The sequence below is a fragment of the Desmodus rotundus genome, chromosome 9, assembly GCF_022682495.2.
Source record: "Desmodus rotundus isolate HL8 chromosome 9, HLdesRot8A.1, whole genome shotgun sequence".
NCBI classification, from domain to species: Eukaryota; Metazoa; Chordata; class Mammalia; order Chiroptera; family Phyllostomidae; genus Desmodus; species Desmodus rotundus.
Window position 1 is genome coordinate 74,961,770 of NC_071395.1, and position 16,591 is coordinate 74,978,360.

Below are 16,591 nucleotides of genomic sequence, written 5' to 3' on the forward strand. Positions count from 1 at the left end.
TGATATTGTCTACCTCTTTCTTCCTCTCTCGGCCTCTTTCTCTGTGACATGCTGGTTGTGACCCAGTAAATCGACTTCATGACCCATCAGCAGGTCAGGACCTAGTAGTCTGAGAAGCTGTGCTACAGGGGAGCCTGCAGCGGGGGTCTGGCCCAACCCTAAGGACAGCCCTATCCCCTCTGGTCACTGCTCATGTGGTCTCTAAACCTTCAGGATAGTTTTGTCAGGAATTGGAGGCTGGTCTTGGCTGGGCCATGGCGGGGCTCCGGAGGGGCTGCCCACACCGGAGGGCAAATGAGAGCAGAGCCCCTTCTCTAAAGTTACAGGGGCAGTTATGACAAGCCAGGCAGCACACAGTAGGTGCTCAGCAAAGGTTTAAGGAAGCAAGAACAGGGGAGAGTGCCTGTACTGGGGCTAGTCATAGACTCTTCCCTGTGGCCTGGAGCCTCAGTTACTCTACCTGCAAAATGAAGGCCTGGTCTCTGGGGGACCTCCCAGCAACATGAAGAGAACACAAAGCCTGGAACTCCCTTGGGGAGTGGGGAGACCCAATGTGGCACCATCCTATGTTCTGCTTGTGCTGGGTGGGGGCCCTGTGAGTGGGGGGAGGCTTTCCAGCCTGGAGCTCCTCTGCAGCCCAGGCTGCAAGCTCCTGAAAGGCCACCTCTCCCATGGACTCTGATTGGGGGGCATCTTCATAGGTAGGATGTCACTCCACTGAGGCTGCAAATCCCCTGAGTGCTGGAGAACCGTGTGAGGGGAGGGCTGAGGAAGAGGCTGGCAGGACAGCGAGGAAGGAAGGTCTGCTGACAGTTTCCAAGCCCTTCCTCCAGGATGATGTCAGCTTCTAAAATCCCTTGTCATGAGTGGGATGGGGTGGCAGCTCCAAATCCCTTTTTTGTTTAAAAAATCAGGCCTGAGCCCTGGCCAGGCAGCTCAGCTGGCTAGAGTGCCGTCCCGACACGCCAGGGTTGTGAGAGCAGCCCATGAACACGTAAGGAAGTAGAACAACAAATCGACGTCTCTCTCTCTCTCCCTCCCTCCCTCCCTCCCTCTCTCTCCAAAACCAAAAAATTAAAAAGATTTTTAAAAACTTGGGCCTGAGTTTGTTTACTCACTCAACAAATATGCACTAAACTGTTACACAGCAGGCACAGCAGTGGGCGTGGGATACAGAGGTGTCCAGAGGTATGGCCCCCGGCCTCCTGGAGCTTATGGTCCTAGTGCGGGACAGTCAATACATAAAGGAGATCACATCCAAGAATGACATGTGCTCTAGGGAAATAAGAAGAGGTAATGGCATAGGAAGTTACCAGGGTGGGGGCCACTTTTGGTGGGTGGCAATAACAACAGGTCTTTCTGAGGAAATGGCATTTGAGCTGAATTTGATGAAAAAGTGCAAAGATCTGTGCCCCCCAAAGGACAGTTTGAGAGCAAAATACAGATTCCCAGGTCCCATCCTAGATGTAGCAAATTAAAGCTTTAGGGGCAGGGCCCAGGAATCTGCATTTCCCCCAATGATTCCCATGTACACTAAAACTGGAGACCTTCTGCCCTGCGCTTTTGCTTTTTAGAGGGGATCATACCTGGTGAACGTCAGGCTCCCTTAAACACCCAGAACCTGTGGTTCAGGGAAAGGAAGTTCTCCTTGGGTGTGAGGGCCAGGCTCACACGCTGAGCAGGGTTCTGGTTGGATGGCAGGGTGCAGCAAACCCATGAGCAAGCCCAGCTCCTCCTACACTAAAAGGATTGCTCACTGGGGCCTCCTCTCCGTGGCTGATCTCTGAGATGCCCTCCCTCACCCCTGCTCCCCTGCGTCGTTTAATTTCACCGGCTATGAGGGTTGCCATCTTGGAGGCCTAGATTAGGTCTCTTGCTTTGGGGACATTTCAAACAGGTTGGCACAGACCTTCTCTGCAGATGTATTTTATGATCCGGGGCCTTGGTTGCTTGTACCTCCCCACCCCCACCCATCTGCCCAGGTGTGGTACCCAGCTCTTCATGCTGTGCGCACTGGGGCCTGCTTAGCAACCGACTCCCTGGGAGTGGGGGTTTTACACCTGCCAGAGCTGCTGCAACGGGAGCACCCACTTGATTACAAGGAGCCATGGCTCTGTCACGTCTTGGTTCTCTCCCTGCCTTTGTGGTGGGGGCCCAGGTTCTCCCAGGGAGCAAGGAAAACCAAGAAACCCGTTTTGTTTGCCTAGAAACGCTCTTTACCCCCTTCTCACACCCACTTCCGGGGCTGCGGGGTCCTCCTCCCTTGGCCTCTGTTTCCCCATCTATTCCTCGGGCGGAACCGCTGCGATTTCTTCGGCAGTAGAAAAAGGGGGGAGGGGAGATTTGCTTTAAAAGAGCTCTTCTCTCTTCCCCGGGTCTCCTCACTCCGCCCGTGACGCCCGGGGCACGTGGGGTCCCCAGCCTCTGCTGGGGCTTCCCACCCAGTGGCGGGAGGACGGACCTGTCCGCTCGTGTCACTGTCAGCTCAGGGAGGAGGGAGCGGTGGCAGCAAGGTCGCAGAGCGACGCTCGGTGCTGCCCCCGCCCAGCTCCCCGCAGTGCTGTCCCGGCCAAGCGGGCACCCGGCGCTGGCCCTCCCGGCCGGCGGGCGCAGGCCGGAGGAGCCGCGCCCCTCGCCCCGCAGCGCTGAGCCGGCGCCGGGGGCCGGGAGGCGGAGCAGCGCGGAGGCAGCGGGCGCGGGAGTGAGGCGGGGGCGGCTCCCACGAGGCAGACTCGTGGGGGCTCTGTCCCCAGGCCCAGGTGAGACAGCACCATGGGGCAGGCGGGCTGCAAGGGGCTCTACCAGTCGCTGTTCGACTACAAGACCGAGAAGTATGTCATCGCCAAGAACAAGAAGGTGGGCCTGCTCTACCGGCTGCTGCAGTTCTCCATCCTGACCTACCTGGTGGTGTGAGTGCTTGGGGGCTCGCGGAAAGGGGGGGCAGGGGCCAGCCGCGGTGGTCTTTCCAGGGCTCGGGAGTAGGCCTGTGTGCACATGGCTGGGGGTCCGTGACCCTCCTTGGGAGGGGTTCTCCCTGAGCCCTTAGGTGTAAGGGTGGGGGGGGTAAGAAGGGAGCCCTCTACTCCCAGACACGGGCTCTGGAGGTGACAAGATGCGGCAGAGGCTTCTTGGTGCCTTGATCTATGAGGCTTTTCCCTGGGCAGCGCCCTCCTCCAGGCCTGGAGCCCCCGTGCTAGGGCTGTGGGAAGGGGTCAAGGATGCAGGGGGCTGGGCTGCAGCTGTCGCCCGGGAGCGTCCCACACTGGGCAGGTTATTTATAATCACTGAGCTCAGTGCCAAGCCTCGGGCTGGGACAACTCATGAGCCTGGCATGTCCCTCTGGTCAACTCACCCCACCGGAGGCTGGCCACTCTGGTGTCCAGCTAGGGGTCCTGCCCAGGCTGTCTGCCCCACCCACAACCCCCTCCCACCTGGCGGAAGCTGGTGCCATCCGCAGAGGGGCAGCTCCTTGAGATTGTTCAGCCAGGCACTGTCCAGAGCCCTCACGCCTGAGTAGGGAGGGGACAGGTAGGGGGAGGAAATGACAGCAGAAGACTGGGATGCGGATGTGCCTCTTTTACTTCTCCAGTAAATGCTGTCATGTCCCTCCTATTTCCTGCTTGGGGGAGGAGCAGATGTGCCAGCTGGGAGGGCAGGCCTGGCATTCCCTCAGCTTAGACCTTAAGGCACCTGGCTGTCTCCCACCTGTTCCTCAACCAGGGGGCCTTCCTCCTCTACCTGGGCAATAGTGTCCACTCATTCTTCCCACCTGGGATCTCCCATAGCTCCCTCTCCTTTTCCTCCCACATGTCAACTAATTTCCCACAGTGTAATTATACGCTTGTTTGGAGACTCAGTTGCTGAATGTCTGTGTGACTCCCCACCATGCTGGCAGGGGCCTGGCATCACCTAGCTGCTCAGCAACAGGTGTGAAACAAAACAGTGAGTGAATGTTCCTTGAGTATTTGCGGCATGTTTCCGTCCAGGCCAGGCCCCGTGTGTCCCCACCAAAATGGCTGGTTGGCCCCAGGGTCTCAGCTCTCTCAGAGTTCCTTAGAGACAGGACAGCCTCGGGCCCAGGACACGATGCCAGCTCTGCCCCCAGAGATGAAGAGGGTGGACACAGCCTGGTGGGCTATACAGAGAACCCTTACCGGCATCCTGGGAGGTGCAGGGCATCCCTCACCACGACAGCATGGCCTCTCCCGGCCTCAGTTTCCCCAGCTTTCCCAAGGTCTGGTTAACCTAAATGATCTCTGACATTACAGGAACACCAGCAATGCATTGATGCGTTGTGTTCATCGAGCCCCTCCTCTGGGGCACGCACTTCTTGTACTGAGCAATTTGCACGTACCGCTTTATTTTTAAAATCCTTTTTTTTTTGTATTTTGACACAATTTTAGATTCACAGAAAAGTTATAAGAGTAGTACAAAAACTTTTAATGCCCTTCACTAGATTCCCCAAATGTTAACATTTTACCACATTGGTGTTGCCTTACCTTCTCTCTCCATATATACGCAATGCTTTTCTGACCGTGTAAGAGTCGATTGCAAACATGACGCCTCTTTGCTCTATATCCTTCATTGTGTATTTCTTCACAATAAGGAGTTCTCTTACTCAACCAAGTACAAGTAGGAACATTAGCAAGTTAACATCGAAGTGTTATTATTGTCTAAACTATAGACTATTTGTAAATTGTCCCAGTAATTACTTTTATAGCAAAGAAAAATCTGGGCTCGTGCCTTGCACGCAGTTGTCACGTCTTGTTAGGCCCCTTTCATCTGGAATTATTCCTGAGTCTTTCTTTGTATTTCCTGACACTGACCTTTTTTGGAAGAATACAGAGTTTTTTTTAAAAAAACCCATTTTACATTGAGGTAAAACGCACATAACATATAATTCACCATTTTCATCATTTTAAGTTATATGATTACATGCTGTTTAGTACATTCACAATGTTGCGCAACCATCCCCACTACCAATCCAGCACATTTCCGTCGCCCCCCGAAGAAAACTGCATCTACTAACAGTCGGTCATGATGCTCCCCACCTGCATCCCTTGGCAACCGCTAATCTGCTGTTTGTCTCTCTCTATTTGCCCATCTGGCCACTTCGTATAAGTCGAATCATCCACGATGTGCTTTATTCGGGGGTGGCTGGCTTCTTCCGTTCGGCGTAACGTGCCCAAGGCCCACCCCTGCTGTAGCCTGCATCAGTACTTCGTTCCTTTCTGTGGCCGGGTCAGTGTTCCATGGGGAGGCCCTACCACGCTCTGTTTACCCCTCACTGGTTGGTTGACATTTGCACTGTTTCTGCTCTTTGACTATTGGGATTAACGCTGCTAAGAACATTCACGTACAGGTTTTTGTGTAGACACGTGTCCTCAGTTCTCTGGGGTCAACTGCTGGGTCACGACAGCCTCCTGAGGAACTGCGAGCGGCATCCCTCAGCGGCCACACCGTGTTAGGCCTCCCTCAGCAGTGCTGGTTCTCCACCTCCTCACCCACACTCGCTATTTTCCGCCTTTTTGATTACAGCCACCTTATTGAGTGTGGACTGGCATTTCATGGTGGTTTCTATTTGCATTTTCCTAATGACTAATGATATGAAGCATCTTTTCATGTGCTTATTGGCTTTTTGTATATCTTTTTCTGAGAAATGTCTATTCAAATCCTTGGTCCACTTTTAAGTTAGGTTATTTGCCTTTTGTATTGTTGAGTTGCAAGACTTTTTTAAATATATATTCTGGACACTAGATCCTTTCCAGTTATATGGCTCACAAACGTTATATGGCTCCCCCCTCCTGTGGCTTATCTTTTCTCTTTCTTGATAGTGTATTTTGATGCATAAAAGTTCTTAATTTGGGTAAAGTCCAACTTATCTATTTTTGCTTTTGTTGCTTGTGTTTGGGTGTCAGAGGGTACTGGATCTTGCACTCTAGTTTTGCAGGCTGCCCCTCAGTTGGGGTTTGACTGAGGTTGCCCCATGATTGGCTTCAGGTCCTTTGACCCCCTCACCACCCGGGGGGGGCATTACCCTGCGTGAACCCCCACAGTTCAGCAGCTTGCCCACAGTTGTATGGCCAGTTTGAGGGTGAGCATGTCTCATCACGAGTCGTCCCAGCCCCACTGAGAGCAGCGCACTATGGCCTGGGGTTAGTGTCACCTCTGCTGCTTGCGGGGCAGGGCTTCAGGCAGCAGCGGGAGTTGTCACCCAGTCCAGGAGTGGGTGGGAAGGGTGGAGTCCTAAGCCGGCCCCACCCACCCGGGGCTTGGGGAAACCTGAGGGCAGCAACAAGGCTGATGCCCACCTTGCTGGCCCCCTCCCCACAGGTGGGTGTTCCTGGTGAAGAAGGGTTACCAAGACACCGACACCTCCCTGCAGAGCAGCATCATCACCAAAGTCAAGGGTGTGACCTTCACCAACACTTCGGAGCTGGGGGAGCGACTCTGGGATGTTGCTGACTATGTCATCCCCCCCCAGGTCTGAGCCCCACCCAAGCTGGCAGGGCCTGTCTGGGGTGGGTCACATGGGAAGCTGCTCTGGGACCCAGGGACCTCGATCTATTATCTCCCTTGGCCCAGAACGGCTGCCCGAGTTTATAAATAGAGACCCTGTCCGGATCCTTCCCCCACGACTGCCTCCTTCCCTCCTTGACTGTGCCTCATGGCACCGCTCTGTCCCCAACAAACCCTGGACCTGCTGAGGCCAAATGGGGCTCAGAGAGTTTCCAGGTCAGAGGAAGCCCCTTAGGTTGGCCCCTGGCCTGATCACAGTCCACTTGGGCCGGAGCTGCCCCTTTACTGCTCCTTTTCCACGCGGATCTTGGCTGGGACCCCAGAGATTGAGGCCAGAATAGGGATTTATGGGGCGGGAGCAATTTGTGGGTATGGGCCTGGGGTGAACCTATTAGAGGACATCCACTCAGGACTCTGTGGTCAGTGGGCAAAGGGTGGATGGGATCCACTGATTTTATAGCCCCATTTTCCCCAACACCCATGCAGAGACCTCACTCCCTGCTGGGCAGCCCCCGCGAAGGAGGGTCCCCAAGAGGGCACAAGGAGGTTCCTTAACCCCTGTCTGTTTCCTAAGGGAGAGAATGTCTTCTTCATCATCACCAACCTGATCGTGACCCCCAACCAGCGGCAGGAAACCTGTGCAGAGGTTTGGTCTGGCGCGGAGAGCTGGGGAGGTGGTGGGAGGGCTGCGAGCACTGGTTGGCCTCTGCCCTTCTCCGGAACAGGGGTTCCTGTCCCCTCCAAGGGCCCTGGGGTGTGTGTGTGGAGGGACACTTGCCTGCACCTTTGGGGGAGAAATAGGTTCTCAAAGGGGTGTGGCCCCGGGCAGGGGAGGAACCTCTCCCAGCTCCCGGGGTGGGACCTGGCTTGGAGCTGGGAGGCCTGCGGGCATGTCCATACGGGCGCCCTTCCTCTCACGGTAGAGTGACAGCATCCCCGACGCCCTGTGCTCTGAGGACAGCGACTGCCCTCCTGGGAAGCCCGTCATGACTGGAAATGGTGAGGCCTGGAGTGGCCAGGGCTGGGGGGCAATAGAGGGCCTGGAGCCGGGGAAACTCCTGGCATTTGTCCCCGTCCCACCCTGCAGGAGTGAGGACCGGCCACTGCCTGCGGGCGGGGAACCTGACAAGTGGAACCTGTGAGATCTTCGCCTGGTGCCCCGTGGAGACAAGGTCCAGGCCAGAGTAAGTGGCTGGGTTCGGGACCCCAGGAATCACCTAGTTCTGTGTGGTGGGGCCCAGCCTGGTGGCGGAGACATGCCCACTCCGGGATCCTCATTCTCAGGACACCCCACAAAGGCCCGAGCACCACCCCAACATGAACAAATGAACTGTCCTGGCCAAGGCTCCAGGGCGCCCACGGAGCCGGCGGCCTCAGCCCCACCATGGGCCTGGGGGCTGTGCGGAGCGGGGCAGGGCTTCCTCACTGGCTGTCCTGGCTTGGTTTTCAGGAAGCCGCTCCTGGGCAAGGCTGAAGACTTTACCATTTACATAAAGAACTTCATTCGTTTCCCCAAATTCAACTTCTTCAAGTATGTGGAGCTCAGCTACTGGGGATCCAGAGGTGGGGCCTTGGCTGGTCCTCCTCGTGGTTGTGCGGGGTCCCCATGTATGTGTGTGTTTATGTGACACGTGTGTGTGAATGAACCACTGGGGGGTGCTGTGTGGGTGCGGCTCTGCTCTCCAGCGCTGTAAGATGTTAGTGTGGGGTGTAGGCGGGGCTCGAGGGGAGGGCTGAAGTCCGGCACTAGGCCTGGGCTGGGTGAGGAGCCCTGTGACCCCTGGGTCAGGTCCAGTTTCTGGTCTGGAAACAGCAAGTCTCTGTTCATTTCACTGTCTGCTCATGGCCTCCTCCCAGGACCAATGTGCTGGACACCAAAGACAGAGCGTACCTGAAGTCCTGTCACTTCGGCCCCAAGAACCCCTACTGCCCCATCTTCCGACTGGGGTCTGTGGTTAAATGGACGGGAAGCAACTTCCAGGAGATAGCGCTGCAGGTGGGTGGTGTGTGCCCAGGGAGCCTTCCCTGGGGGCCCGAGGGCTCTAGGCCTGGGCTCTGTAATGAGGAGCGAGTGTGGGGGGGGACCCATGGGGAGGGGTGGCCCTGCAAAGTCACCTGCCTCAGCAACTGCCACTTGCAGGATTTGCTGTGACACATAGCCTGCTGGGCACTCGGCGAGGGGCACACTCAGCACCCGCCGTTTGGCTCTCAGGCACTGTGGCAGCAGCTGAACCTGAACCAGAAGCAGCCCCCAACACGCTCTGGCTCGCTGTAAGGTGCCTGCCTGTTGTAGGCGCTCGCCTGGGTAGTTCTTGTCCTCTCTGACGTGTGAGGCAGGAGGCCACCTGGGCCAGGAGCTGTCGGCGACACACTTTTCCCAGCCTCTCCTGGGCCTTCCACCTTCCTTCCAGAAGGGTGCCCCAGCCGGGCTGACCCCTGGTGTCAGCACGTCCCCTGGCTTGTCCAGCTCTCTGTGAAGAGCTGCTCTGTGACTACTGTCCATCTCCAGAAAGTCCTGTGCACTGACTCTCGTCTCTTTTTCCCCCAGGGTGGTGTGATAGGGATTCAGATTGAGTGGGACTGCGACCTTGACAGAGCCCCTTCCGAATGCAACCCTCACTATTATTTCAGCCGCCTGGACAGCAGATTTCCAGGGAGCTCTGTCTCTTCAGGGTATAACTTCAGGTAACTGGGGCTGGGCCCCTGCTGCCTTATGGCTCTGTCCATGTTTTGTGTCCTTTCCTGGGTGCCGGCGCTATGGCAGCCCTTCCTGGGGATCTGTGTCAGAGGGGAGGTGAGGGGGAGGCAGCTGAGGAGAAGTGAGGGGTGGCCTCCTGTGGGGCCTCTGGGAGAGGAGAGAAGGGTCGGCCATTGCCCTGGGCTCGCCGTGATGCCGAGTGCTTTGGTGGCCCCGGGCTGGCACAGAGTGGGGTGGGAAAGGTCTTGTCTCTTGGGGAATGTCTGGCAAGGACTTCAAAGGTCTGGACAAATTTTGGTATAATGTCAGCAAGAAGTTGAGCAGCCTCTCCTGGGGCTGCTGTGAGCCAGGTCTTGGGGGTGCTTACAAATCTCCCAAGCAGTCGAGCCTGTGTTGCCAAACAGGGAAGGCCCAGCAAGGCTCAGGTCTCCCCTGGGCTGTGTCTCCCCAGGTTTGCCAAATATTACCGTGATGGAGCTGGGGTGGAGTTCCGCACCCTGATGAAAGCCTACGGGATCCGCTTTGATGTCATGGTGAATGGCAGGGTGTGTGAGCTGGGCAGGCCCAGGGCGGGGCAGACGTGTTGGGAGGGCCCTGGTTGGAGTCCCTGGGGATCCTGCTGTCCACCTGCCTCCCTCACCGCGCCTGTCTCTCTCTGTGCTTCAGGCAGGGAAGTTCAGCATCATCCCCACAGTCATCAACGTGGGCTCGGGGGTGGCGCTTATGGGTGTTGTGAGTACCTCTCCCCTCCTCCCCCTTTACCCTCTGAGCACCGGTGGGGGGAGGGGGACACTGCCCCAGGGGAGCTGTCCGAATGCCCCAGAAAGAGCTGGCATGTCAGTGCAGATGCTGGTAAAGAGGCCTCTCTGGGACTTCATACCCCTCCAGCGGCCCCCGGGGGCAGGGACTGCCTGAGTTTCTTTTCCCACAGCCAGAGAGGCATCTGCCTGTTGCTCTGGAGCTGGGGTTCTCTGGGATACTGGACTGGCCCCTGAAGTTCTTCAGCCTCATTGCCACATGTAAAAAGTAGCAGGATCCAGCTATATACAGGGTTTCCCAGCCGTGGCCCTGTGAAACAAGGAGCTGATAAAAAATGTTTTTGGCATCTGGAGGTGGGGGCACAAAGAGGTGTGCAGAGCCCAGGGTCAGAGAACCAGGTGCCCCAGGAGGCACGTCCACCAACCTGCTTCTGCCCCCCACCCTCTACTCTGTCATTCCGGAAGCCCCCTCTGTGTTGCCGGTGGATTCGCCCTCTGGTGGAGGAGACGGGCATTTGCACAACGCACTCTGGTCTGAAGCGCACGCGATCAGGTGTCAGTGGGTCCCAGCTGGGTTAGCTCAGGCTGCCTCCTCTTTCCTGGGCCTCTGCTGTAGTGTCCTTATCATTCACATCCCTTCCGACCCATCTCTCACGTGGACTCCCAGAAGGATCTTTTTAAAATGCCACGATTCTGTGTCCAGCCCCCATTCAAAGCCTTCAGTGCTGCCCCCTACAGGACTAGAACCAATGCCTTGAAGGTATTTTAAGGAGCTTTGCAGGCTCTTCCCTACAGGCGTGTGGAATTTCCCAGGCAGGACAAGCTTGTTCCCACTTCTGCAATGCCCTTCTTGAGCTTCGTTTTTCCCTTTGTATAAACTCCTATTCAGCCCAAGCTGAGTCAGGTCCTGTCTTCTCTCGCTCCTTTGCTCCTCTCCAATCATAGGATCTGTTATTCTGTGCCATATTACATGCGTGTCTCCTGCACCAGACGGCCTCATTGTCTTACTCCTCCCTGCATCCCAGCGCAGTACCTGGCGTGCTCTGCAAACACCTGATTTGATGGGGTCAGGGTAGTGTGGGAGGTGCTTAGCCCGAGGGATCAGATGGATGCCAGGCTGACCTGGGCTCTACCATGGACCAGTTTGGTGGCCTTAAACAAAGGTCTTCTTTCTGAGCTCAGTTTCCTCATCTGTGAAATGGGGACAGCAATGCCCCTTTTTGGGACTGTGACAGGATCGAACGGGATGTATGTAGTACTATCAAATGGCTGTGGGCTCTCCAGAAGTCTAGGGTTCTGAGTCAGGGACTCCCAACTCTTTTGCAGGGGTCTTTCCTCTGTGACCTGGTACTCATCTACTTCATCAAGAAGAGCCACTTTTACCGCAACAAGAAATTCGAGGAAGTAAGGTCAGCTACACTTCCTCCCCAGTGGCCCACAGGGAGCCCTGTGGAGATGGCTCCGTCAGCCCCTGGCCCTGTCTCAGCACCTTTACCCTGGGTAGATGCCTTCCCTAAGTGCCTCTCCAAGTGGAATTTCTGGAGCTGCCCTCGCCTCCAGGGGGTGGTGGCAGTGCTGACAGGTGGCCCACACGCTGCCCTTCCCTGGGGCAATGTCCTGGGCAGCCTGTTTGGTTCTGCAGGTGTGATTGCAGCCTGGTGCAGGAGGGAGCCCTGGGCTGAGTCAGGAGGTGACCTTCAGGCCTGCCTGGCTTCTGCCTCCTGTGTATCCTGGAGCTGGGGCCTGGCCCTTTCTGGGTCTGTTTCCTACTGCCCCCCTTTTGCATTTCCCCAGTGGGGACTGCACACAGGAGCCCCTGCTCAGCCAGACTCAGTTCTGTGACTCTCCTCTTGGAAGCCACATCCCAGCAGGAGGGAGTTCACTGGCCTGGGGTGGACTTTACCCCTGCCCCAGCTTTCATTCTTTACTGACTCAAGGGTTGGCAGCCTCCAGCCAGGAGCTGGGCCTGGGCACGTAAGGGGTGAGAAAAGGACTGGGACAGAGAGGAGGGGCAAAGAGGGGAGAGGAGTGAAGGAAGAGAGCTTGTAGGGCCTGCAGCAGCTGGGGCAAGGAGGCAGAGGAGGCTGGGGGTTGGCTGGGTTAGATCGGGCACCCAGTGGCCCCCACATACTCCTTGACCTAACTGTCACTTCTTGGGTGCTCGCCTGAGCTCCTTAACCTGTGACAAGGAAGAAGGGCCACCCTGCTGGTCTTGGAGCAGCCTCACCTGTTGTTGTGGGAGGCACGAGGCAAGGCGCCACTACCGTGGCTGCTGCTCATTGCTGGGACAGCTCCAGAGGTCTTGGCCTGAGCATCTGCGTGCGTCTGGGCTGCAGCCATGGACCCCAACACACTCCCTGTCTCTGTGGATGCTCTGGTTGCCCGCAGGGCTGCCAGCAAGAGGTTGCTGTGGGCGGAGTCTGCCCTTAGGGAGGCTGTTCCTGTCTGCAGGGTTCCCAGCTTCCCCTTGCCCGCTCCCCACAGGTCTGGCCACCCGGCGAATGGAAAGGTGAATGTGGAGCAGCTGCAGAACCTGCAGACAGTGGAGGCATAACCAGAGACGGGGGCTGAGAGCGGATTTGGTGAAGACGTCAGGGCAGAACCTCCTGCAGCTCTGAACTGGAACAGCTCTCAACTGGAACAGCCTCTTGTCTGCGCCTGTGTGGGACAGGGGCTTCCAGGCATCACCACCTCTCCTGCACGTTAGGATCTCACTTCAAGCTTTTTTTTGTGTGCAGGAGGAGGGGAGCCTCCTAGCGGCCAGCGTGGCTCAGACCTAGAAGAGGAGACCCTGGAGAGGGAAGGGGCCAGCCAAGGTGTTACCGATACAAGAGTGTTTTCATTTTTTCTGAGAACCTAGCTGGACATTCATTCACTCAATATTCATACATGCAGTAAACATTTTTTTGCTGTGGGCTGGGCCCTGTCCAAGAGATGCTCAAATGAGATGCTGACCTGGCCCCCAGGAAGGGGCACATACTTGTCATTCCCTTCAGACAACACATCACAGCCAGGCTTGGCCACTCCGGCCTTCCTCCAGCCTCTAGCTGAGACTTGCACAAATTCCTGTAGAACATGGTGGTTCCTCAAAGAAAGACCTTTGCCCCCAGGGATTCAATTTAAAGGTGGCCAAGGGGGCAACCAGGAGAGGACCAAACCCTGAAGGAGGCAGCTGGTCCTTGAGGAGACAGGCAGCCTCTGAGGGCTTCTGGGTAAGGTAGGGAAGGGGAGGCAGGGGCCTCTGCTCCAGCCTGACCCACCCAGCCTGGGGAGGCTCTAGGCACAGTGGCTCATCCGCATGGGCAATCATTGCCTGTGATTTGGCTCTAGCTGTTCTGTGGGGTTGGGTATCTCTGCCCAGCTTCCCTCCCTCTCTCCTCAAAGGCTGGCTGGGTCTGCAGGACTTATGACATGGTGCTCACTCGGCAGGTGGAAACCCTTACTACGTCCCTCTACCTCACCCCTGCCTCTCCTTCCCCACTCTCCTCTACTGCAGCCGCACCCTGCAGAACTCTGCTGCTTCCCTCCCCTGGTGGCTGTAGAGCTTCACTATCCAAAGTGTGGTCCCTGGACCAGCAGCATGGCGTCCCCTGGGAGCTTGTTAGACGTGCAACCTCCAGTGCCTCCCTTCCTCCCAAATCGGAACCTGTGTTTCAACAACACTCCCCAGTCATTCGTGCGCCCTGTACATTTTGAGAGGCCCTGGTGGAGGAGACCTGCAAAGCCCAGTCCTGAGGGAGGAAAGAGCCAGCCTTGGTGGGCGGTGCTGATTTCTAGGTCAGACTCACACATTCTACCTTGAGGCTGGTGGGACACCCCTCCCCGCTCCAGGGAAAGGAGCATCACAATCCATTTAAATTCAAATATTTTAACTAGATGATGCATAATTCAAAATTTAAAAGGTAAAAAATAATAGAGAGTGGACACTTCCCTCCCACTCCTGTTCTCAAGGCAACCTGTGCTTCCAGTGCCAAGAGGCTCCCTTGTTTTCCAGTGGAGAATGCACTTGGTCACTTGTGTCGTTCCTCAGGAAATGAGCTTTCCCTGATGCGTGCAGCGTCAGACCTTGCCTCCTCTGTCAGGAACATGATGGAGCAGCTTAAATTCTGTGCCAGGAGGCAGCTAGCACACGTCCCCTCTCCAGGTCTGAGGAGCCCCTGTGCAAACTGAAGGGGAGACAGAGAACTCATCACAGGGCTGTGTTCGCACAGCTGCGGGCCCTTAGGGAGTGTCCTCTTGGGAAGTGCTCTCTGGGCCTCGCTGGGGCGGGGGAGCCTGGCTCTTCTCTGCACACAGAGGAGGAGGTAAGCTTCCTTCCCATGGGGCCTTTGCAAAGGGTCAGCAGGGGTCTGAAAGAAGGTTTCTGGAGCAAGCAGCTCCCTCCCCCTGGGCTGCCTGGTAACCAGTCCATAAGCCCACCTGCTCTCTGCGTGGAAAGTGAACAATCTGGGCCATCCATTTTGGTGCTTCGCTTCATCGCTAAAGCAAACCCTTGGACTGAATAATCCAGCACAGTTTATGTTTGGGAGGAAGCAAAAAGGTCAAGCTGCTCAGGAATCTGTCTGGTTGCTCTTAACCTGTTCTGGGAATTGCCTGCCAGCAGCCATAAAACCTAAAAACAGTTGTACTATTTATTTTATATTGGTATGAATGTCTTCCTACACTATTCAGTCAGTAAAGATTTACTGAATACCTACTGCGTCGGGTGTCAGATTAAATGCTGGTGACACAGGGGCAAGCAACACAGGAACAGTCCCTGCCAGAGCGCTTCCACCACAGGCTGAACTGTTTTCAGTGGAGTAGCCAGAGGAAGTTTCCCCCAGAAAGTGACATAGAAATTGAAATCTGGAAGGTCAGCAGCAGTCTAACCAGCTGACGGAGGAAGCATCCCAGGAAAGGGAACCACACATGTAAAGGCCCCTTGATGAGAAGGGGCAACCAGGAACTGGATGACGACTGGAGCTGTGAGGCTTTCCTCCACTCACGTTACCTTTTCCCCTACTGACTTTAGAGCGAGTGGAAGGGGCAGAGGGCGGGGGAGGGAGGGAAACATCGAAACACAGACGGGGGGATCGAACTCGGAACACTGGCTCATCGGGACAATGCTCTAACCGTTGGTTGGAGTCTCATCACCGAAGCTACCCTGTCGGGGCTCTTTTTGTCAATTTTAAGGGTTGTCCCACTAAACTTCACTGCCATGGAGGACTTGCTCAACCTAAACTGTTTCTTCAAGTCCAGCAAAGCCTTCCAGGGGGGCCTCCCTACTACACGTGAGGGGTGCCACGCTCAGAAAGGCCAGCGACCCCACTACAGCTTCTGGATAGTGCTGCACGTTTGCACATTGCCGAAGTTCTCTTGCTTTTGCACGTCCCCCTCTCCCTTCCCTGTGTTTTTTTTTTTTTTTCCCCCATAATGTCGGTGCAGGAGTGGGGGGCTCATTAATCTTATGGAACTGGCTTTGAGACGGGAAGAAGTGAAGCAGGAGCTTGAGCTCCTTCCGGAGGTGGGAAAGCCGGTTTCTCTCAGGGTGCTGCGGCCTCATGAGGAAGACGGCATGGCAGCCTCCCAGGAGCTGGCAGGGCAGGAGCACGTGAATTGTCTCTGCTCGTGTTCAGGCCCTGGCCTAAAGCCATCTAGCTGGCATTTCCCTAACGACTGAGTTAGTCCATGCCTCGGTCAAAAATACATTTGTAAGTTGGGTGCTATCCATACGACATCCCGGGAACCCGCCGTGAAGAGCCCAGTGCCCTCTACCCCTGATGCAGGGGTCATCAGGACCGACCAGTCACGGCTGCCCTTTCTTCCCCGCCACCCCATCAGCTCTCTTCCCAGTGGCTGACAGCCCACTGGCGGAGCAGCTGTGAAGGAGGAATGGAACTTCCTCCAGGAGTCTCTAAGCACCGCAGCTACGGACTACAGTGCCCTGCAGAGTCCCTAAACCGTCCCCCTGGGAATGGCATCTTGCACACCTGGAGAAGGGCTCCACTTGGCTCCAAACCATTGCCTCGGCCCAAGTGACGCCACTTTCCTCAGAGTAGACTCTCCATGAACACAAGAACAATGTCTCCAAGGACACAATTTTTTCCCAGGTGTTTGTTTCCCCTAGGCCAGTACACAGCATTGAAGGGGGGAGATGGCAAATTTTCTGGGACCTGCCCAGAACGTGTACTCTCTGCCATTGCTATGTGGTTATAAAACAGCAAAAGGATTAACTTTAAATGTGTCATGATTTTTTGCCCTTCAAGTCTTCATGGTCACCTATGCTTTAGAGGAAAATGCAAGGAGCAAGTGAGACCAAAAGCGGCAGACGCAGAACTGATTAGTGAGCAATGTATTATACTCCTGATCTTGTGAAGAATTCAAGTGAAGGTACGGGAGCTCTAGACGAGCACACCTGAGGACTAGCCCGGATGAAACTGGCAGTTCTCCTTCAATGAGTAATCTGGGAAGACTCTGGAACGCATTTGGAATTAAGTTTTAATCTGCTTTAGCTTATTAAATTTCCTCAAAAATACAGATATGAAAACATTCATTGCAGTATTTTTTATAATAGTGAACATTTCAAACAAACTTACTGCTTAACAATCGAGGAAGCCAAGTAAATCAGCTTATTTAC

The 16,591-nt window shown here is 55.6% G+C and overlaps 1 protein-coding gene across 3 annotated transcripts; it reads left to right on the forward strand.

Annotated features, from left to right (window-relative positions):
* Positions 1-2,482: 2,482 nt before the first annotated feature.
* Positions 2,483-14,667, forward strand: P2RX5 (purinergic receptor P2X 5). 3 transcript variants are annotated; one of them, XM_045199164.3, is made up of 12 exons: positions 2,483-2,909; positions 6,334-6,484; positions 7,094-7,165; positions 7,443-7,518; positions 7,607-7,703; positions 7,970-8,050; positions 8,377-8,515; positions 9,068-9,204; positions 9,669-9,750; positions 9,884-9,949; positions 11,302-11,384; positions 12,460-14,667. In XM_045199164.3, the coding sequence occupies exons 1-12, from the start codon at positions 2,773-2,775 to the stop codon at positions 12,527-12,529; spliced, it is 1,191 nt and encodes a 396-aa protein (XP_045055099.1). In that variant the 5' UTR covers positions 2,483-2,772; the 3' UTR covers positions 12,530-14,667. The 3 variants fall into 3 exon arrangements, with proteins under 3 accessions (XP_045055099.1, XP_045055100.1, XP_024421006.1); XM_045199165.3 differs by having other exon boundaries at positions 2,483-2,856; positions 9,669-9,762; XM_024565238.4 differs by having other exon boundaries at positions 2,484-2,909; positions 9,669-9,762.
* The last annotated feature ends 1,924 nt before the right edge of the window (positions 14,668-16,591 follow it).